The 23311-nt window shown below is 44.6% G+C and overlaps 1 protein-coding gene across 1 annotated transcript in view; it reads left to right on the top strand.

Annotated features, from left to right (window-relative positions):
• Positions 1-23311, top strand: part of CTPS2 (CTP synthase 2) — a 95991-nt gene that overhangs the window by 50401 nt on the left and 22279 nt on the right. The window contains exon 13 of the mRNA XM_060234015.1: positions 11625-11721. Within this exon, the coding sequence (XP_060089998.1) occupies positions 11625-11721 (97 nt within the window). The remainder of the gene's footprint in view (positions 1-11624; positions 11722-23311) is intronic.

The following is a 23311-nucleotide window of genomic DNA, read 5'->3' as shown; positions in this document are numbered from 1 at the left end:
CCAAGGGGATTGGATGGCGACCCTGGACCTCAGGGATGCTTACTTTCATGTCAGCATCCATCCTGCGTTCAGGCGTTTCCTGCGGTTTGCAGTGGGTGCTCGTCACTTCCAATTCAGGGCCCTGCCGTTTGGACTGTCTACTGCTCCTCGGGTGTTCACGAAGCTGATGAGTGTGGTGGCTGCTCACCTTCGTCTTCAGGGAGTCGTTGTTTTTCCGTACATCGACGACTGGCTTCTCGTGGCAAGGTCGAGGGAGAGTCTAACATCTCATATCGCCATCACTCTGCGCCTTCTCGGCACCCTGGGGTTGCAGGTCAACGTGGAGAAGTCTCATCTCACCCCGTCAAAGACAGTTCAATTCATAGGGGCTCTGTTGGACACAGATCAGCACAGAGCTTTTCTTCCCGCTCAGAGAGCAAAGGACATCATGACCCTAGTACAGCTTCTCCAAAGACGACAGTGGGGCACAGCACAGCAGATCCAGCGGATGCTGGGACTGATGGCTGCGACGACGAGCGTGCTGCGTTTTGCAAGACTGCACATGAGGGGCTTACAACTATGGTTCTTGCGCCATTTTCGCCCTCTCAGAGACTCACCTCGGAAGAGGTTTACCATCCCATCCGAGGCTCTTCAATCCCTGCAATGGTGGGGGTCGGAGGGCAACATCTGCCAAGGGGCTCCCTTTCATCTGCCAACCCCTTCCGTGACTATCGCCACCGATGCTTCCATGTGGGGGTGGGGAGCTCATCTGGAGAACTTATGTGTGGGGGGCAAGTGGCCACTGAAACTCAACCGGTACCACATAAACTACCTGGAACTGCTGGCGGTCCACTTTGCTCTTCGTTCCTTCCGCCCTTTGTTAGCGGGGAAGATAGTGGCATTACTGACGGACAACACCACTGCCATGTGTTATATAAACAGGCAGGGAGGGACAGTGTCTCACAGGCTGTGCTCACTGGCATTAGATCTCTGGAGGGAGTGCCTCCAGTGGGGCATTTTTGTGAAGGCTACGCATCTGCCTGGGGTCCTCAATGTACGGGCAGACTCGCTCAGCAGGGGCGCAGCGTCCCCACACGAATGGGAACTGCAGTGGAAGTTCCTGGAACCGGTGTTCCAACTTTGGGGCTACCCGCAGTTAGACGTCTTCGCCACAGCGCGGAACAAGAAGTGCCCATTGTTTTGTGCCAGAGGGGGTGCGGACCCAGCTTCCCTGGGGGACGGACTCCTTTTCCGGTGGGAGGGCTGGTTCCTGTACATGTTCCCACCCTTACCCCTGTTGACGAGAGTGGTCCACAAGTTAGTGCAGGAGAGGCCACGATGCATTCTGGTGACCCCGTGGTGGCCCCGTCAGAGCTGGTTCCCGATTCTGCTCCAGCAGTCGGAGGGGGTCTTTTACCAGTTTCCGGCGGAACCGGACCTGTTGTCGGCCCAGGGCGGACACGTACTCCATCACAACGTGCCACACCTGAAGCTGACAGCGTGGTTCATCGATCACTAGACTTTTCCACCAGAGTTCAACATGTGCTCCAGAGTAGCAGGAAACCTTCCACCCGTGCCTCTTACGAGAGGAAGTGGAAGAAGTTCAGTGACTTCGTGGCTGGCTCTCCTGTGCCAACCAACTCGGTTGGGCTCCCAAAAATTTTTGAGTTTCTTTTGTCCTTGATCGATGAGGGGTTAGTTTTCTCCTCCGTCAAGGTTTATTTGGCAGCTATTTCTGCCTTCCATGTCTCGGTTGAGGGTCACTCTGTTTTTGCGCACCCACATTCCAAGAGGTTTTTAAAGGGGCTCTTCCGGCTTCATCCCCCCTCGAGATCCCCTCCACAGTTGTGGGACCTGACTTTAGTTTTGGACAAGCTAACTCGCCGTCCCTTTGAACCCATGGCTACATGCTCCCTGCAGCTTTTGTCATGGAAGACTGCGTTTTTAGTGGCCATCACTTCAGCACGCCGTGCGGGGGAGCTCACAGCGATGCGGTGTGACTACCCATACCTTGCCTTTAGGGAGGCCGGAGTTTCTTTGGCCCCGGACATTACCTTTCTCCCGAAAGTGGTTTCCCAGTTTCACCTTAACTTAGAGGTTTGGTTACCCACGTTTTACCCTAGCCCTTCCTCGGACGAGGAACGGAGGCTACATGCACTGGACGTTAAGCGTGCCCTCCTGTTTTATTTAAACCGTTCAAAGGGTTTTCGTAAAGATAACCAGCTTTTTGTCTCCTACTCTGCCCCTAAGTTAGGGTCCAAGATTTCGTCTCAGAGACTTTCCAAGTGGCTTACTGAGACGATCAAACTTTGTTATCTGTTGGCTAAAAAGCCTTTACCTGGACCTGTGCGTGGACACTCCACTAGGGCGATGGCTACGTCGGTGGCATTCCTGAAAGGCGTGTCCCTCTCCGATGTCTGCAAGGCGGCTACCTGGTCTTCTCCGCATGCCTTCATGAAGCATTACGCGCTGGACGTGCATGCTCAGCAGAGGACTCGGTTGGGAGCTGCGGTGCTACAGGCTGTGTCTTCAGGCTGACCGTCTTCCCGCCTCCAGGTATGCTTTGCTTGCTAATCTCCCATGAGTGTGAAGCACAGAGACCACGAAGAAGATAGACAGGTTGCTTACCTGTAACTGTAGATCTTCGAGTGGTCATCTGTGCATTCACACTACCCGCCCTCCTTCCCCACTGCTGACGGTCTCTCTCTCTCCAGAAGGGGGCTTTCAGCGGTCAGGGAGGAACTGGCGGGATTGCCGCGCGGGCGCCGGTGGGCATGCGCAGTGGGTCGCTTGCGCATGCCTGCTGGCGCCTGGCGCGAAAAAATCCCGGGCTTTTGCATATACCGATTCGGGGATCGGCGCAGGCGCACTATCCCATGAGTGTGAATGCACAGATGACCACTCGAAGATCTACAGTTACAGGTAAGCAACCTGTCTTTTTCTTAATAAAAACCATTTCATTAATTAAGGCCTGGTTCATTTAAGAGTTCTACTGAGGGGGAAATCCCCATAAACATAGGTGGAGATCCTGCTTATCTGCCTCTTGCACAATCTAGGGGTCTCCTAGCTAATTTGCCCGACAAATTCAGGAGACCCTCAAAGCCGCATAGGGTAACAGTATGCCTGAACAATTTTTTAAAACCAAACTCTTAACGGGTATCATGGGAAAGAATAGAAAGTAGATTTTAGTTTGTTATCGTAGCTTCTGTGAAGAAGATGATATTGGATTTATATCCCGCCCTCCACTCTGAATCTCAGAGTCTCAGAGCAGCTCACAATCTCCTTTATATTCCTCCCCCACAACAGACATCCTGTGAGGTGGATGGGGCTGAGAGGACTCTCACAGCAGCTTCCCTTTCAAGGACAACCTCTGCCAGAGTTATGGCTGACCCAAGGCCATTCCAGCAAGTGCAAGTGAAGGAGTGGGGAATCAAATCCAGTTCTCCCAGATAAGAGTCCACACACTTAACCACTACACCAAACTGGCTCATGAAGTCCCACATGAGACTGTATGATTGGAGGCCAGCTGTGGAGAAGAGTTTCCAAGATTTTTAAAGAAGTTTCTAGGCTGTATGAGTGTTCCCGCTTGCCTTTGTCTGGAGTGATCCCTTCCTCACCCAAAGGGTCACATGACAGAAGTAGGGTGTGCACTCCTCCCTCAGTTCTCTTCTTGCCACTGTGAGGAGAAGATGTGCTTCCTGAAGCTGCTTTGTAGGGCCTCAAAAGTGAAGTATGTAGAAGTCCAAAATTCTTGCTTACAAAATTGGTAGGCTAGCTCTTTTATTTTTTTAATGAGAATTGTAAAGCAATGGCCTAAAATGACAATGATAGATGGTTGAGAGAAGGCCACAATATGGCTACTTACCCATCATGTTGCTGATTTACCCCAAAGCCCAAGAGGGCTGGGCTGCAAGACATAAGACTGTGTTGCGGGAAACCCATCATCAGTCTGTTTAATACAGTCAGAGACCCATCAAGTAGCATAACATAAAGGTAAAAAAAGGTAAAGGTTGTCCCTTGTGCAAGCACCAGTCGTTTTTAACGCTGGGGTGACGTTGCTTTCACAATGTTTTCACGGCAGACTTTTTATGGGGTGGTTTGCTATTGCCTTCCCCAGTCATCTACACTTTCCCCCCAGCAAGCTGGGTACTCATTTTACTGACCTTGGAAGGCTGAGTCAATCTGGAGCCAGCTACCTGAACCAGCTTCCGCTGGGATTGAACTCAGGTTGTGAGCAGAGGGTTCCAACTTCAGTAGTGCAGCTTTACCACTCTACGCCATGGGACCCCTTAGCATAACATGGGTTAGCATAACAAGATATGCAGTATAAGCAAATAACTGTGAAGAAACTGGGGGTGAAACGAATCAATTGCTCGTTGCTGTAACCTTTATTTATAGAGTGTTGATATTTGGTGGTTTCCCCTTGGATGGCTATTTGAAATGTATGAGTGGACTTCTTTAATATTGAATCATATCATTGGAATAACAATCTTTGGCAGAAGTGGTGAAGTCTGAATTTGTGAGTCTCCTTTGTAAGGCGGCATACAGCTGTGGGATTATTTCAAGGGTAGGGTTAGGGGTATATGGCATTCCTGCCTGGGTACATTACATGAAGTACTTGCATGTGAGACTTTTTGCTGTTTGAGTTTACATTAAGTATCATGGATGTTGAGTATTTTTGTACTTGATGGTTGGAAAATGTTAGTAATTTAGTCATGGTAACTTCTGATCTTCTTCGTGGTCTCTGTGCAGTCCCACACATGGGTCTTGCCGCAGGCAACGGATCCATACCTCGGAGCTCCACTAGCTCGTTTATAACGTCTTTTGGCGTGCTTTCCACCCGCCCTGGGGAGCAGGCAGCGACTGCGCATGCCTGGAGCGGGGGGAGAGCGCCCATTCCACTCAGTTTCTTCCCTTCCGCCGCCCGGGCAACACCTACCTCGTTGCGTTCCTCCTCTGGCTCGTCTCTTGGTATCGTACTATCTCTCCTATCTTCCTTTTCTACTTACTCTTCCTTCGTCCCATTAATAATAATACAAAAAAAAAAAAAAAAGGTAGAACCCGAATTCTGCGCTTTTGCCTTTTTCCTTTCTACCCCCCCCCTCCCAACCCCGTCTCTCCCTTCCCTCCTTCCCCTGTCCGGAACGGATGGAAGGGAAAATCACCTTTAAAAGGTGCAGGCAGTGTGCTGCTAAAATCCCGTCATCCGACGGTCACTCGCTCTGCCTCTTTTGCTTGGGGGAATCCCATAGAACCGATAACTGCCACCACTGCGCTTGCTTCGGTAAGCAGGCGCGCAAGAACAGAGCAGCTCGTCTTCGTAGTTTCCTCATTGAATCCTCTCTCCGCGCGATGTCTACCTCAGATCCGCCGCCTCCCCCATTGAGAGCGGGAGATTCGGCAGCGTCGGCCCTTCCTACTGTACCTAGGAAACATAAGTCCGACAAAAAGGCTTCTAAACACTCTGAGGGGCATAAGGCGCCTAAACAAACCCGTCAGGGCGAACACTCGGCTCCGAAAACCTCCAGCCCGACCACTTCGGCGCCTAAGAAGCACCACGACCCGTCGGCTTCTACCTCCGTGCATCCCAGTACTTCCGCCTTTGCTACGGCTGCGCAATCGTTTTCGGCGGCTGCGCAATCGGTTGCTTCGGCTGCACAAGCGGCTTCTGCACAGTCGAACCCGATCTTGCCTATCGAACTTTCGGCTCCTTCCGATGTCATCTCGGAAATGCCCCGCCTCACTCAACCCTCTGTTGAAGTTATCCCGATAGGCTCTAGATCGCCCTCGGTGCACAGCCTTCCTCCTAGTGATATCCTTGACTCCGAGGCTCCACCTCTCAGACCAGAATCCTTCCTCGACATCACTACGCCAGTGCTGAAGGATTCTACAACTCCATTGCCTAAGGACAATACAACACCACTGCTCATCGAATCTTCTACCCAAGTCTCCTCACATCGGCTCCGATCTCGATCTCCGCGGCCCCGCTCTCGCTCGCGGTCTCCGCTTCGTCCAAGGTCTCCGATCCGAGATCGTCCCAACTCTCCGCATCGAGATGACTACCATGACTTTCGCCGCAATCGCTCCCGGTCCCGGTATGGTGACCACCATCGCGACTATCGACGAGACCGCTCTCCATCCCGGTCTCCGTCACCTTGGCTTCACTCACGTTACCATCGATACCTGCGTTCGCCATCGCGCCACAGCTACAGGCATCTCTCCGAGTTCGATTCCGAGTCTTTCCCGAGAGATGTTTATATGCCTCGACTCAGGGACTATTATTCTCCCGGACCCCGAGACTATTATCGTTCACGCGACCAGCGATCTCCTTTCTACCGCCACCTGTCTCCAGATTGCTATGAGGATTACCAGCGTCACTATTACTCTCCCCGAGAAGAGCCAACCCCTCGCACCCGAGATGATGCGGCAGCCCTACGGACCCGAGACACTTTCGACTCCCAGACTGCACCCGGCTCCCACGACGTTGTGCAGCCTCCTGTTCTTCCTCGAAACCGAGTTTCTCCGAGAACAGCATCCGCATCGATCTCCAAACCGCCTGTTTCGCCGCTTAAGCGTCCTCGGGACCCTTCACCTGTCGAGCCCAAGTCACCACAACACCCCGTCTCGACTTCGGATAGAGACACTTCTGATCATTCCGACTCCGAGGAGGCTCCAGCCTCGCCCTCATCGGACCAACCTCCTAGGCTTTCACCATCTGACAGTTCTAAGGCTTACCTTAACCTGATCACAACCATGGCTTCCGCACTAAACATCCCTATGTCCTCTGACTCACCTAAGACTTCGGATGTGGTACACGACCTGGTTCGTGCAGACTTCCCTGATAGCTCTACGCTTCCTATGCTCCCTGTACACCTTGAAGGCCTCCAGGAAGCCTGGGAGAAGCCGGCCTCGATCCCTACACTTTCCCGACGCCTGGATTCTCTTTACAGGGTGCACGCAGCTGACTGCAAATTCCTCGCTTCCCACCCGGCACCCAACTCTATTGTTGTTCATTCTGCCACCAAGAACAAACAATCTCGCCACCCCGTTCCTCCTGACCGCGAGGGCCGGAAACTGGACACTCTGGCTAAGAAGATCTATAGCTTTTCCTCAACTAATTCCAAGTTGAACAATTACCTAGCCTATTTTGCGGCTTACTCCTTCAACCTGGCAAACCAGATCACCCCGCATATCACATCCATGCCTGACTCATCTCAAAAAGCGGTCTCGTCTCTCGTCTCTGAGCTTTCCCGTGTTTCGAAACAACAAATCAACTCCATTCGCCATGCGGTTTCCTGTTCCTCCCGAGTGTTTGCAACATCTGTAGCCTTACGTCGTCACGCCTGGCTCCGCTCTACCAACCTTCAGCCAGACATCAAGCAACGTATAGAGGACCTTCCTTTCGATGGCCTGGGTCTATTCCATGCGTCCACGGACGAGGTCCTCGCATCGGTCGATGACGGCCGTAAGAGAGCGAAACGTCTCGGCGTCACACAACCTACCTCCCTGCCCTCTAATAGGCAAAGACCCTGGAAGCCATCCTTTCAGCATCGTCAAAGGTCCCCTAAATCTCAGGAGTTCTGGAAAAGGAAACCCCTCCCGAAACAGCCTTTTCATCAGAGGCCACGGGCTCAGCCCTCTAAGAAGCAGTCCCAGACAGGCAAACAGTCTCTTTGACTCTCCCAACGGGCAGACCAGACTATCCCCTTTTTACCCAAGTTGGAGTTCCATCACCACCGACTCTTGGGTCCTTACCATCGTGCGTCTAGGTTACGCAATAGAGTTCGTTTCGCCACCACACCACCACCACTTCATAGCCACCCCTCCATCTGCACTCCTCCAGCAGGAAATTCTGGACTTACTCCAGAAGAATGCCATAGAACCCGTTCCTCCTCAACATCGAGGGACGGGATTCTACTCAAGATACTTCCTGGTCCCCAAACGGGATGGAGGAAAGCGCCCTATCTTAGATCTTCGGAAGCTGAACAAATTCATCGAATACAGGAAGTTCAGAATGATCTCCCTACAGGCCATCCTGCCTCTTATTCCCAGGGATTCTTGGATGGCTTCCCTAGATCTTCAGGACGCTTACTTCCATGTGACAATTCGACCTCATCACCGGAAGTATCTGCGATTCGCTATGGGGCGAGACCACTTCCAGTACGTATCCCTGCCCTTCGGCCTCTCCACCGCGCCAAGGGTATTCACCAAGTGTATGGCGGTGGTGGCAGCGGCTCTCAGGCTTCGAGACATCACAGTCTTCCCGTATATCGACGACTGGCTTCTCATAGCCCCAACTCAGCGTCGGTTGCAGGCCAATATCAGTACAGCACTCTCTCTTCTCGATTCTTTGGGTCTTCGGGTGAACACCTCCAAATCCCATCTCGAGCCTACCCAGGACATCAAGTTTATAGGGGCTCTCCTCCGCACTTCTCTCCACCGTGCTTTCCTCCCAGAGGATCGAGCAATTACTATCATCACCTTAGCCAAGTCCTTTCTCAAGGGCATGTTGCACCTCAATCCTCCCGTTAAACCCCTTGTCCCAACTTGGAGTTTATCCCTAGTTCTTTCCTCGCTTATGAAAGCACCATTCGAACCTATGGCCACCATAGACCTCAGCCTTCTCTCCTGGAAGACAGCGTTGCTTGTTGCCCTTACCTCTGGAAAACGGGCGAGTGACCTATGCGCCTTCCGCCACGATCCTCCTTACACCATTTTCCACAATGAAAAGGTTGTCCTGAGACCGGACCCTGCGTTCCTTCCTAAAGTTGTCTCCCAGTTCCACTTATCGACTGCAACCTCTCTGCCGACCTTTTTCCCCAACCCAACCGACCAGGGACAACGGGCCTTGCATTCTTTGGATGCAAGAAGGGATTTATCCTTCTACCTTCATCGTACACGGCCTTTCCGTAAGGACCCTAACCTATTTGTGGCATACGGAAACCCTTGCAGGGGACACAAGATCTCTACCCAGAGACTATCTAAATGGGTAGTGAGTGCCATTAGGCTGTGCTACGAACTGGCTAAGCAGCCCCTGCCCGAAGGCCTTAAGGCACACTCTACTAGAGCGGTCTCGACGTCTTCGGCTTTCTTGCACGGCGTCTCCCTAGAGGACATCTGTGCTGCTGCATTGTGGTCCTCTCCTTCCACGTTCGTCTCCCATTATGCATTGGACGTTCGTGCAAGACGTGACGCCTCCTTCGGCCAAGCGGTCCTCAAATCCATCTTTCACTGAAATGGAGGTGAGTGCATCCGCTTATGTTCCTATATGGAGGTGAGTGCTTCCGCTTATGTTCCTATATCTTACAGTCTTTGGTATGGGCCACGTGACTAACTTTTTCTTTTCCAGCACCCTCCTCCAGGACTCTTAGCTGGCTAGTCACCCATGTGTGGGACTGCACAGAGACCACGAAGAAGATAAACAGGTTGCTTACCTGTAACTGATGATCTTCGAGTGGTCATCTGTGCAGTCACACACGCCCACCCAGCCTTCCCCGCTGCTGGCCTCTGGTACTTCTTGCTTTAACCTTTCTAGTCTTACTGCCAGTGGCGGCTGGAAGAAACTGAGTGGAATGGGCGCTCTCCCCCCGCTCCAGGCATGCGCAGTCGCTGCCTGCTCCCCAGGGCGGGTGGAAAGCGCGCCAAAAGACGTTATAAACGAGCTAGTGGAGCTCCGAGGTATGGATCCGTTGCCTGCGGCAAGACCCATGTGTGTGACTGCACAGATGACCACTCGAAGATCATCAGTTACAGGTAAGCAACCTGTTTTTCTAGTTTCTGGGCTCATTAGCAGGAGAGGAGCACACTGGCAGCTGCTCCAGCCAGGCTGCAAAAGACACAGGGGTAGCAGATAGTGGGGCCTGGAGCTGTTGGTGATGGAAAGGATTTCCCTCCCCCATTAATCTCCCCCCCCTCCCCGCTCCATAAGTAGGGAATCAGCAGTGATGGGCAAGGGATTCCCCTGCACACAAGTATTGTGAGTCCCGATTTGTCAAGTTCTATTTGACAGTGGATCAAATGCATCACTTGGCTTTGTAAGACTTGTTAGGGAGCTTATAAGTGGTCCATGTAAGGTTGTCTTTAGAATATGACTTTTCTTCAATAATCTTCATAGAATATGCCATTGTCATGTTGACTTTTATGCATTATTTTTTTCTGTCCCAATGAAGAGAAATATATCTTTAACTCCCTTGCTTCCAAAGTGTTACCTACGTATAGTTGTTCGTAATTGCTTGTGACAGATGTCAGACTCTTGGAACTTCCAAATCAAGCAAGAATCAGGGTATTTTTCTTCTCCATCTCTGTTTCTGGCCACATTTTGTCCTTACATATCTCACAGGTATAAGAATTGAGCAGATTGGGAAATCAAAACCAAAACTGGAGCCAATTTGAGGAATAAATTTTAGGCAGGTTTTGTAATCTTGCCAGGCTATGATGCTGAGGTGCAGAGGTGGCAGCTGCCTAGCCTCCTCCTTGTGACAATTTCATCTTCACCATGTTGTAAGAGCAGTAGTCACCACTGCCTGAGCTGAAACCTCATAAAGAAGGGAGGAGGCGGCAGTAGCTGCTATGCTCACATTTTGACTGCCCTGCTTGTGAGAAGGAAAAGGCATTGCCCCCTGATCATGAAAGGGGCAGTCCAACCAAGAGTGCGGTAGCTGCCTCTTACCTTCCTCCTCCTGTCTGCACAGTGATGACCAATGTACACTCATATTACCTCTTCATACATTGCTGCTGACTACAGCAGCCTGTGCCAGCCATTCAGGACAGTGGCCCAATGGATTGTTTCACTGCAACTTCATGAGTCTGTCCTTGATAAGAATAATGCTTTCCTTTTGTTGTGCTGGCCATCTGTCAGTTATATCAATAAATGAAAGCACTTGACTTTGGGTGAAACATACACTTTGTGAATATTTGAAAAGATTCTTGCATACTTGTAATTGCATATGCTCACAAAAGAGTTCAGTAGAAGACAGAAAAAGAAGGGAAAGTTATCTATAATTCGTTCAGCATAAAATTACAACAGAACAATATACAGGTGAATACGTATCTTGGAGAGAGGTTAGTATGGGGTCTCATATTTCAATGGATTAAAAACTCAGTTGAGAACTATCTTTTAATTTTTGTGTTCTCTACAATGTAGTCTAGTATTTACAAAATTTACAAAGCCACCTGGTATTTACAAAAATGTCATATTTATATTGTTGTAAAGTACCCTGAGCCCTGCTTGCAGGGGAGGGTGGGATAAAACCCGAATTAATTAATTAATAGTAAAAACCACCTAAATGCTTTAAGTTATACAGCTGTGGATACTGAAGTGAAATTCAAGCTCAATTGAAATAGATGCCTAAGATTTATAGAAAATATCTCAAAATATCTACATTGATAAAAGATTTTGGCATTGCATCTTCACTTTGAAGGAAATCACATTTAGTGCTATCAGTAGTCATTGTTATATAAATTCTTCCATGACCCTCAACATACATGATTACAACAGTGATCACGTCATACTATGGATAGAACCTGTTCCTATTAAATGCAGTGTTACTGTACTAGAAACCTGGGTTATATGTGTGTGTTTGTGATCAAGCATGGATTCAGAATATAAATAATGCAAACAAAGGTAAATATTTTTCTTTGTTAAGGTCATTGACATGCCTGAACACAATCCTGGAGATATGGGAGGAACAATGAGATTGGGAAAAAGGAAGACAGTTTTTAAAACTGAGGACTCAGTCTTAAGTAAGTTGTAAACCTCTTGGCAGATTTATTTTACCATTATAATAAAAAAAAATCCAGCATACCCTCTGCACCCATATGTACACTAAACATAAGGTTTAAAGTGTAATTTACTATTTAATTCAGTTATATTCTTTATTATCATGTCTTACAAAATTGTTTGTTTTTGTGACAGCAATGCTAGGATTAAGGCCACTAAATTGAAATATGCTCTATTTTTACTCTAATCTGTTGCTATATCCGCTTTGCAGGTTGCTTAGTTAATTCCCAACACACTTAAGGTTTTTTATAGTTTTAGCCTGGTTGTTTTCTAGACATAACCTTTCTCTTTTAGCACAGTCTGATTTGATTATTTTAGCACAGAACACTGGAAAAGTGGAAGAGCTGAACTTCTGAGTCCAGTTGGACAATGAAGAAAGCTTACAGGAAGAAGTTGATTCATTTGAAATATGATGTTGTGGGAGAGTTTTACAGATACCACGGACCACCAAAAGACAAAAGATGGAGTGGTTGAACAATTCATGGTCTGTGCCACAGTCAGCTCCTGGTCTCCATTTATCTGGATTCTAGGTCAAATCAAGCCTGAACTTTCTCTAGAAGTTATATGACTAAACTAAGGCTGTCATACTTCAGTCACATTATGAGAAGAGTCACTGGAAAAGACAGTAATACCAGAAATAGTTGAAGGCAGCCGGAAAAGAGGAAGATGTAACATGAAATGGATTGATTGAACAATTTATGGTCTGTACCACAGTCAGCTCCTGGTCTTGTTTTAGCAGAGAGAATAGAGCTTCTCCATCTTCTGCTTCCGATTATGTAATCTATCTAATTTCTATATTGGCCATCAGGTGATAACCACATCTTTGATTGCTTATTTGGTTGCCTGAAGCATGTTTTTGCAATGAACAAACTTGTTGTCTTCAAAGAATTCTATGAGTTGCTCTCCTGCTTCATTTCATGCTCTTAGCCCAAATCTTCCAACAATGATTCTGCTTTGGTTCCTGCTTTTCTGTTTTGGTCACCTATGATTACCAGCACGTTATTTGAAATGCGTGACCAATTTCTTCCTAGACACTTGCGTAAAAGCTTTTAATTTCTTCCTCATCAGCTTCAGTTGGGGCTTTAAGGGAGTTTTTCCTCTTTATTTAGAAGGCACATTTTGTAGATAACAATGAAAGCATTCAAACCACCCAATTAGCATTTCCCCTTCAATTACCATTTTCTTGAGTTCAGGCAAATTAGTATTTCCCCAAGTGGTGCATTTGCGAAAAAGAGATCCTAGAATCCTCTCCAGTCAATCTGTGATTGAGCACAGAGGGTCCATGTTGTAATGTTGCCAAGTTTTTGAAAAACGTGTTGCAGAATGACCAAGTCATCAGAGTTTACAGAGTGAAATGGGCTGCATTCATATTGAGTTTTTCAGTAGACAGACCTTCACAAAATATTCTTTTTTCAGAAGTTTCGGTCTATTGCTATGCTATGGATACACTCAGGAAAACATAAGAACATAAGAGAAGCCATGTTGGATCAGGCCAATGGCACATCCAGTCCAACACTCTGTCACACAGTGCCCCCCCCCCCAGTGCTATTAGAAGGTTCACAAGTAGATCTAGAAGCCCTTCAACTTTGCCTCACCCCAAGCACCAAGAATACAGAGCATCACTGCCCCAGACAGTTTCAGTAATATCCTGTGGCTAATAGCCACTGATGGATCTCTGCTCCATATTTTTATCCAAAACCCTCTTGAAGCCGGCTATACTTGTAGCTGCCACCACCTCCTGTGGCAGTGAATTCCACATGTTAATCACCCTTTGGGTGAAGAAATACTTCCTTTTGACGTCTGGGGTTGCAAAATGCCAAGCTGAACTGCTTTTCAGAAGGGGAGCAGGCTGGAACTTCTGATCGGGGTAGTGAAAGGCAATCTAATGCCTACTGCCTACTTTTTTCAGTCAGAGATTAGTTCAAGATATGCACAGGAAACTTTGAGGAGATTTACTTTGGCTAAAAGGGAGTCCCCGGGGGGGGGGGGGGCTCCTTTGAGGCTTTGAAGAGTCTCTGGAGACGAGTTGCATTTTCATCATTTGCAGAGGTTTCCAGAGTCATTTATTTGACTTAAGCTCGACAGGATCCTAATCTTCTTTTATTCTACTAAACATCTAAAGCTATGCAAGACCAGTGTTGATCTGGATAACTACAGAAAAGGTACAGATCGCTATCTTTCATTCCGGGACTAATTAAAATTAAACAAAATAAAATCAGAAGGTGGGAAATTGGAATTCAGAAAGCTCGGAAGAAGAAGGGGAGAAGGGGTGAAATTTGGATTGTGTAAATTTAAAGGACAGTGTTAAAAAGTGAGAAGGAATTTATTGTTTGGTCTACTTGTGGTTTCTGAGAAAAAGCCCCATTATCATACTGCAGCTTCCACAGTCAATACAGGAAATACGTCAAGTATCATGAGATCTCTCTACCATTGAAAACGGGATTTGGTGGCCAGTAAAGCAGGAAGTATTGGATGAAAAAGGGAAATCACTGAAGCAGCCAGCCTACTCTAGAACTATAATATCATAGAAAAACATTGGCGGCCATTGCAAGGAGGTCAAAGCTTAAATAGAATTTTTAAAGTGTTCGGGACATTGAAAATTGATGGAGCTGACAGAGGTGACGATTATAAGGTAAATGCTAATGAACATTATTGCTGTTAACTATTTTAGAAGCCTTTAGAGGAAAAAGGAAAACAATTTTTAAAGTGAGGCAGAAAGTCACGACCGCCATTTTGGAGAAAATAAAAACTTCAAAAATAAATATCTGAGCCCAGGAGGCTCTGAGGATGGCGAAATTAGGCTTATTGAAGAAAGCAAGCTTCATTCTTTTAAACCTGATAGTTGAAATTTAATTTGGTGAGGTCAAGTTTTTCAGTGTTTTTACATGTCAAAACACAAGCAAACCCGTGCAAGGGCTGCTTCACTGGAGAAAATGCAGGAGCAATTGGATGCAATGGAAGCCAGGATGATGAAAGGGATGAAGGAGATGATAACTGCTTCCAAAAAAGAAATTAGAAAAGATATTGAAGAGCTAAAAAAAGATATAGAGGATCTCAGAAATGAGACTGTGGTAACATCAAAGAAAGTGCAAGAGGTGGAAGGGAGAATGAAAATACATGATTCCACCTTGCTAAAAATACAAGAAAAAGTGGCAATTCATGACTGCAAATTGATGGAGACCCAGATACGTCTGAGAGGAGTACCTGAGGAGGAAGAAACTGACCTGAAAGATTATATAATAAAAATAATTGCAGAATTTTTGGAGGAAGATCCTGAAGGGACTAGAAACATGTATGACTGAATTCACTTTATGAAAAAAAAACACAATCTACCAAGAGATGTGGTTATAAAATATATGACAAAAGAAATGGTGGGAAAGATTATGAATAAAAATTTTGAAAAAACACTGATAGTGGGAGGAAGCAGAGTAAGAATTATGAAGGAGCTGCTAAGACAAGTGATAAAAGACAGAAGAGCATATAAGAAATTGACAGAAAAATTATGAGGTATAGATGGATAATACCTGAAGGTTTGAGTTTTGAACTTCAAGGAAGAAGGATTACAATTACAAATACACAGGAACTGCATAGGTTTTATGAAGAACACAAAGAATTTGCACCATGATGGATTACAAATTATTATCTTGGAATGTAAATGGACTAAATTCACCACAAAAAAGAAAGGCAACATTTCATTGGATTAAAAAGCAAAATTGTAATATAGTTTGTCTACAAGAAGTACATATTAAACAAAAGGATTACAATTTTTTATGGAACAAGCAATTGGGACTAGAATTTCATTCATTGGCTTATATGTATTATGGGGGGAAAAGATGAATGGTTTTTTTCCTCACCATTATATAAGAAACAATTTGTTAAACACGTGGATGAAATGTAAGAAATATGGTGATGAGAGAAAGCCATTATGGATAGTGCCAGCAGAAGTAATAAAAATAACAGCTGAGACGGGTGAAGAAAAGTGGTTGTCATATAATGAACTATTAAAAATACAAAGTGGCAAAGTAGAATTGAAAACTGCTGAAGAGCTGAATAATAAATATGATTGGTTCCAAATGCAACAAATAAAGAGCTTGGTGGAAAAGGATAATAAAACTGAAGGAATAAGAAAAGAGCAAACAGAAATGGAAAAAGTTCTGCTTGGAGATAATTAAAAATTAATTTCAAAACTATATAGATTGCTTTTAAAATGTTCTACAGAAGATGAAGTAGTGAAATCTCAAATGATTAAGTGGGCAATTAATGTAAATAAAGAAATACAGATGGAAACTTGGGAATATTTGTGGAAGAATTCTATTAAGCTTTTGACATGTCATAGTATTAAAGAGATCTGTTTTTAAATGATGTATAGATGGTATATGACTCCTAAAAAGTTGGCAAGGATGAACAATAAGATGCCAGATAGATGTTGGAAATGTAAAAAACATGAAGGTTCTTTCTACCATATGTGGTGGACTTGTGAAAGAGCAAAAAAGTATTGGCAGATGATTCAACAAGAAATTTCTAGGGTCTTGGGATATGAATTTAAGAAAGTGGCAGAGACTTTCCTGTTGGGATTACAAATGGAAAAATTTCCAAAAGAAGATAGAACTATAATTTGGTACTTGCTTTCAGCTGCTAGGACATTGTATGCGCAGTTGTGGAAGCAAGAAAACATACCAGAGAAATGGGATTGGATTGTAAAGGTTATGACATGGAGTGAAATGGACAAATTAACAAGAATTTTAAGAGACTATGATTTAGAAGTTTTTAAGACAGAGTGGAAAAAGTTCAGAAGATATGTAGAAAAAGAGTGGAAAATAAAAGGACATTGAACAATTTTTGATAATGATTAAGTATTAGAAGGATATTAATTTTTGTTTTTATTAGTTAAGGGTACCTTTAAATATTAGTATTTTAAGTAAATAACACCGGCAGGGGTCAAGTAACGGGGGGAGGGGTAGTTAGAAAGTAATATCTCTCGGCTTGGCTTCGCGAACGAAGATTTAAGAAGGGTGCAATAGTCCACGTCTGCTGCAGGCTCGCTGGTGGCTGACAAGACCAATGCGGGACAGGCAGGTCCGGCCACAGTGGCTGCAGGGAAAAGTCTGATTTAGGGTTGGTGCTGTAGCAGTGCGATTCTTCCTCAATCTCCTTTTGTCCTCAAGACCAGCTATGCGTGCGTTCTCAAAAGAAAGTAATATATGGGATAGATAAAAAGGAATTATTAATGATGCAAGAAATAGATATTGTTACCATGTGTTACTAAATAAAATTGTTTTAAAACAAGAAGTACTTCCTTTTACCTGTTTTAACCCGACTGCTCAGCAGTTTCATTGAATGCCCACGAGTTCTTGTATTGTGAGAAAGGGAGAAAAGTACTTCTTTCTCTGCTTCTCCATTGCATGCATAATCTTGTAAACCTCTATCATGTCACCCTGCAGTCGACGTTTCTCCAAGCTAAAGAGCCCCAAGCGTTTTAACCTTTCTTCATAGGGAAAATGTACCAAACCTTTAATCATTCTAGTTGCCCTTTTCTGGACTTTTTCCAATGCTATAATATCCTTTTTGAGATGCAGTGACCAGAATTGTACACAGTATTCCAAATGAGACCGCACCATCAATTTATACAGGGGCATTATGATACTGACTGATTTGTTTTCAATTCCCTTTCTAATAATTCCAAGCATGGCGTTGGCCTTTTTTGTTGCAACCGCACACTGTCTTGACATTTTCAGTGAGTTATCTACCATGACCCCAAGATCTCTCTCTTGGTCAGTCTCTGCCAGTTCACACCCCATCAACTTGTATTTGTAGCTGGGATTCTTGATCCCAATGTGCATTACTTTGCACTTGGCCACATTGAACCTCATCTCCCATGTTGATGCCCACTCACCCAGCCTCAACAGATCTCTTTGGAGTGCCTCACAATCCTCTCTGGTTCTCACCACCCTGAACAATTTAGTGTCATCTGAAAACTTGGCCACTTCACTGCTTACTCCCAAACTCCAAATCCTTAATGAACAAGTTAAAGAGCATGGGACCCAGTACTGAGTCCTGCAGCACCCCACTGCTTACCGTCCTTCACTGCGAAGATTGCTCATTTATACTCACTTTCTGCTTCCTATTAATTAGCCAGTTTTTGATCCACAAGAGGACCTGTCCTTTTACTCCATGACTCTCGAGCTTACTAAGGAGCCTTTGATGAGGAACTTTAACAAAAGCTTTCTGGAAGTCAAGGTAAACAACATCTATTGGGTCTTCTTTGTCCACATGTTTGTTTACCCCCTCAAAAAACTATAACAGTTCAGTGAGGCAAGATCTTCCCTTACAGAACCCATGCTGCGTCTTCCTCAATAATTTGTGTTCATCAATGTGCCTACTCATTCTGTCCTTGATAACGGTTTCTACCAACTTTCCTGGTATTGAAGTCAGACTGACTGGCCCGGATCTCCTCTGGAACCCTTTTTAAAGATGGGGGTGACATTTGCTACCTTCCAGTCCTCAGGAACGGAGGCAGATTTCAGTGAAAGATTACAGATTTATGTCAGGAGATCCAGAAGTTCAATTTTGAGTTCTTTCAGAACTCTTGGATGTATGCCATCCCGACCTGGTGACTTATTAGTTTTTAATTCATCAATCAGTTGTAGGACCTCCTCTCTTGTCACTTCAATCTGACTCAGGTCTTTCAACACTCTATCCAAATTAGAGGTTCTGGAGCGGGCAAACACTTCTCATCTTCCACAGTGAAGACGAAGGCAAAACATGCATTCAGCTTCTCAGCCATTTCCCTAGCCTCCTTCAGTAATCCTTTTACCCCTTAGTCATCCAAGAGCCCCACTGCCTCCCTGGCTGGTTTCCTGCTTCTAATATATTTGAAGAAATTTTTATTGTTGGTCTTTATGTTTTTTGCAATATGCTCCTCATAGTCCCTTTTTGCCTGCCTGATCACAGTCTTGCATTTGATTTGCCACAGCCTGTGTTCTCTTTTATTAATCTCACTTGGACTAGCTTTCTACCGCTTAAAGTAGTCCTTACCTTTTACAGTTTCCGTTACTTTCTTATATCTGTTTGTGCCTTTGCTAACTTGTGGTATATATTTTATCTGAGCTTCTAGGATTGTAGTTTTCAATAGCCTCCAAGCTACCCCAAGGGTTTTGACTGTATATACCTTTCCTTTCAGTTTCCTCTTCACATGCCTTCTCATCTCAGAGAATTTACCCCTTTTAAAGTTAAACGTGGTTGTGCTGGTCTTTTGGGGCAACTCCCTATTTATACAAATGGTGAAATCAATAATGTTATGGTCACTGTTCCCAAGCGGTGTGATCACTTTTACATCTCTCATCAATTCTTGGGCATTACTTAGGACCGAATCCAGGATCGCCCCACCCCTGGTAGGTTCTGTGACCATCTGCTCCATAGCACAGTCATTGAGAGCATCTAGAAACTCAATCTCTTTCTCTCGACCTGAACACATATTGCCTCAATCAATCTCTGGGTAGTTAAAATCACCTATTACGACATAGTTTTTACGTTTAGCCACTAATTTTAATCTTTCCATCATATTATAATCGTCTTCTATTTTTTGATTTGGTGGGCGATAAACTCCCATAGTTATATTTCCTTTTGGGCCCTCTATTTCAACCCAAAGCATTTCTAGAAGGGATTCTAATTCTTTGACCTCAGCCTTACTGGACTGTATACCCTCTCTGACATACAGAGCCACCCCACCTCCAACCTTTCCCTCCCTATCCTTCCGATATAACTTATATTCAGGAATCACTGTGTCCCACTGATACTCCTCATTCCACCAAGTTTTTGAAATTCCCAAAATGTCTATGTTTTCCCCCAACACTAAACATTCCAACTCACCAATTTTACTTCAAACACTTCTAGCATTTGTATACAAACATCTATAATTTCCCAGACAAGTTGGCCCGCAACCTTCCTCCTGCTGCCTCAAACTTTGGCAGACAGTCCATACTGTTTGTCACCATCTCAGTGGACAACTCTGATCCATTACCCGGTAGAAAAGTAACAGCTAACCCTTCATCTCTTTGAGACGAGTCCTCCCGAACCAGAGACATTTCATCTCCTGTCGGCTTTCCCCCAAGATTTAGTTTAAAAACTGCTCTGCCGCCTTTTTGATTTTAAGTGCCAGCAGCTTGGTTCCATCTGAGGACAAGTAGAGACCATCTCTTTTGTACAGCTTCCGCTTGTCAGTCTGCTTTGCAGTTCTCCAGAGTTTCAGACAGAGATACTTCACATCACACAATCCTTTTAACTGAACATGTCAGGGTCTGAACTTGAGATTCTGCGATGTAAAGTAAATGTTCTGTCCCTGAGCATAGGCTTAACATTTGCCTGACCCCACCCTGATTTGCCCACTCTCAATCAAGTGATCTGTGGGAGAAATGGGGGTAAAACATCAAAGCCTCTGTAACATTGCCCCACCCCACAAAAGCTCCTGGGCTTTTACATCAGGAGCACTGGCAACCCAGTCTGAGCCATGGCCCCTCAGCCATAGATAGTTAACATTAATCTACTTCTGGTTTTATAATTTACAAGGAAGTAGCTTCACAAACAGCAAGAAAGTTTGTAAATGGTACTGCCATACCAAAAGCAGTTCCTGGCAGCATCTGGGTAGCAAGAATTCTCATTTTCTTGTCATCACCTTCAAAAAAGACCCATTCACAATGGCAACAGAGTGTCTACACAGGAGTTTTGTGTGCACTCTATTTATTATACCATAGCTTATCTTTCCTTGTGATTCAAAATGGATTACAATTATAGTTAAAACATTTTCAGCTAGAAACAAAAAAGCAAACCCCAAATCTCTCTGCCCCTTAATATAGGGTTGCCAACTTCCAGGTATGGGCTTGAGATCTTTTGGAATTACAGCTGATCTCTTGTCTTCAAAAATTGCTTATTATTTAGTTAAAATGTTTATTCCAATTCTCCTGGATAAAATGGCTGCTATGGAAGGTGAACTGCATGACATTATGCTTACTGAGATCCCTCCCCTCTTTAAACCCCACTCACCCAAGCTGGTCCCTCAGGTCTCCAGGTATTTCTGAACCCAGAGTTGGCAACCCTACCCTTAAAAGATGTCTGCCATTCAAACCCCCTTGAAAGCCCTAGCAAACAGGCAGGACTTTCAGTGCTCCCTGAAGATCTCCAAGAAAGCATCCCTTCCCCCCTTCAGGGATACCATTCCATGGAACAAGGGCCACAGTGGGAAAGCCTGGAGCTCTGGTCAGTGCCAGAAAGGCCACCACAGGAGTTGGGATAGCCAACAGATAGGTGCCTGACAACCACAGTTGGCACACAGGGACATATTGAAGGAAATAGTCCTTTTCTTTGTGATTGCCATTTTCCTTTAAAAAAACAATTTTATTTAAGAAGAAGATATTGCATTTATATTTCGCCCGCCACTCCGAAGAGTCTTAGAGCAGCTCACAATCTCCTTTACCTTCCTCCCCCACAACAGACACCCTGTGAGGTGGTTGGGGCTGGAAAGGGCTCTCACAGCAGCTGCCCTTTCAAGGACAACCTCTGCCAGAGCTATGGCTGACCCAAGGCCATGCTAGCAGGTGCAAGTGGAGGAGTGGGGAATCAACCCCGGTTCTCCCAGATAAGAGCCCGCACACTTTTTTTTTTTTGAGGGAAAAAATAATTTATTGATTATAAATTCTTCAAATACATTACATCTGTATGCCATACATCCTGTTATTGTTTCCTGTTTCATAATCCAGTTACAAATAAATAAACAAAAACAAATACAAAATCCACAAAATTATTAAAACAGAGAGCAAAGGTAGATTGTTTCCTTCAATGCTTAATATTCTTACAGTCCATCCATTCCTTTTTCTTATATTCATCCTCTATTAGTCATTTCTTACAATTTTAACCCTTTACTTGCTTTTCTCATCTTTGACTCTATTTTGTATCCAATCATATAATTTCTCCCATCTTTGATTTGCCAGTTTTTTAATTTCCCATTAACTATTGCAGTGAGTATATCTGCTTCTGCATCTTGTAAAACCTTATCTATTAATTCTTCCATATTTGGAGTTTTGTCTAATCTCCAATATTTTGCATATAACATTCTCGCGGCGGTGAGAACGTGTATTATCAAATGAACATCTTCCTTAACCACATCTTTCTTAACCAGACTTAGTAGTACAATTTCAACTGAATTACCGTTTTCAGTATTCCTTGAAGGAATTCAAAGACTTTGATCCAATACTTTTTTGCCCTTTTGCATGTCCACCATAAATGATAGAACATGCCAATTTTTTCACCACATTTCCAACAATTTGGCGATAATCCTGGATATATTTTAACTAACTGAACTGGTGTGACGTACCACCTATGAAACATCTTAAATAGATTTTCTCTAAAATTTACCGCCTTCGTGAGTCCGCACACTTAACCACTACACCAAACAGGCTCTACAAGGTTCATGCATGAACTTCAGTGAGCCTTTCTCTCAATTTGAAGGATTTTTTTTTTAAAAAAAATACTCAATATGTGACTGTTTATTACCTAGCTTCCATATGTAGGAAGTTTCCATTCTGAGGAGGTCTTACACAGAGCAAAGAGAAACATTTTGGGCCATTGTTGCAAAAGTATCTCAGCTAACATCTTGCAGCTTGAACAGCAGCTTCCTCTGTCATGCTTTAGCAGGAAATTGAAGTTAATGACTCTGGTTGAGGGAAGAAGTGCACAAAATGGATTTAACGTAGAATTTCTTGCACTGGTGTATTTTCCAGTTTTTGAATACTGTGTCCATATGTACTTCCCAGCATCTTGGGTTACACACAGAATCCAATAAAGGAGGAAGGGGTGGAAAGTGACAATATGCGAGAGACTTTGTATCCTTTTCCAGTTCTCAGTTTCCAGCCAGAAATGGAAGTGCTCAGCGCTGCAAAAGAAAGAAAGGATAATATAACAGGCTGTACATAACCCTCTTTTGATTTCTAGACTAATTTACTGAACATGTAATAGGAGGGCAGCATGGAGTTCCTTCTAACCTAATAGGTTTGTTTTTCTTTGGTTCTTTGAAACAGTGGAAGTCAATTTTTGTGCATGTCTGAATTATAGACAAAGTAATGTGCTTCCTTTCACTAAAATAGCTTTAATTCAGTATTTGTGTATACCACTTTCTGCAAATTGCACAATATGTCTTGAAACATATCTTTTCAATAAATAAATGGCAATAACCACTGAGCATTCCTGTAGGGTTTCTTAATACAAAAACCTGTTCCATCTGTGAACATGTTTATAAAAAGGAGTTGGCTGGATTGTACGTTCTCTAACTATACTGCAGCTGGATGCAGTTACTCTTCATTATGACAGTGGAGATGTACTGTGCGTTTTTGTAGAGCTTCACACGACAGCCTCCTGTCAAGCAATACTTCAATCACTGTGGGATGCATATTTATGTATGAAAAAAGATTTTGTAGAACAAGTGAGTAGAAACAAATATAATGCTGGTTTTGTGTCATCACTTTTGTCACCACTTGGACAAAATGTTGGTTTTTGTGTTAGCAA

This window comes from Heteronotia binoei, chromosome 3 (genome assembly GCF_032191835.1).
Source record: "Heteronotia binoei isolate CCM8104 ecotype False Entrance Well chromosome 3, APGP_CSIRO_Hbin_v1, whole genome shotgun sequence".
Classification (NCBI taxonomy): domain Eukaryota; kingdom Metazoa; phylum Chordata; class Lepidosauria; order Squamata; family Gekkonidae; genus Heteronotia; species Heteronotia binoei.
Note: the sequence above shows the minus strand (reverse complement) of the source record. Positions and strands in the feature narration are given on the sequence as shown.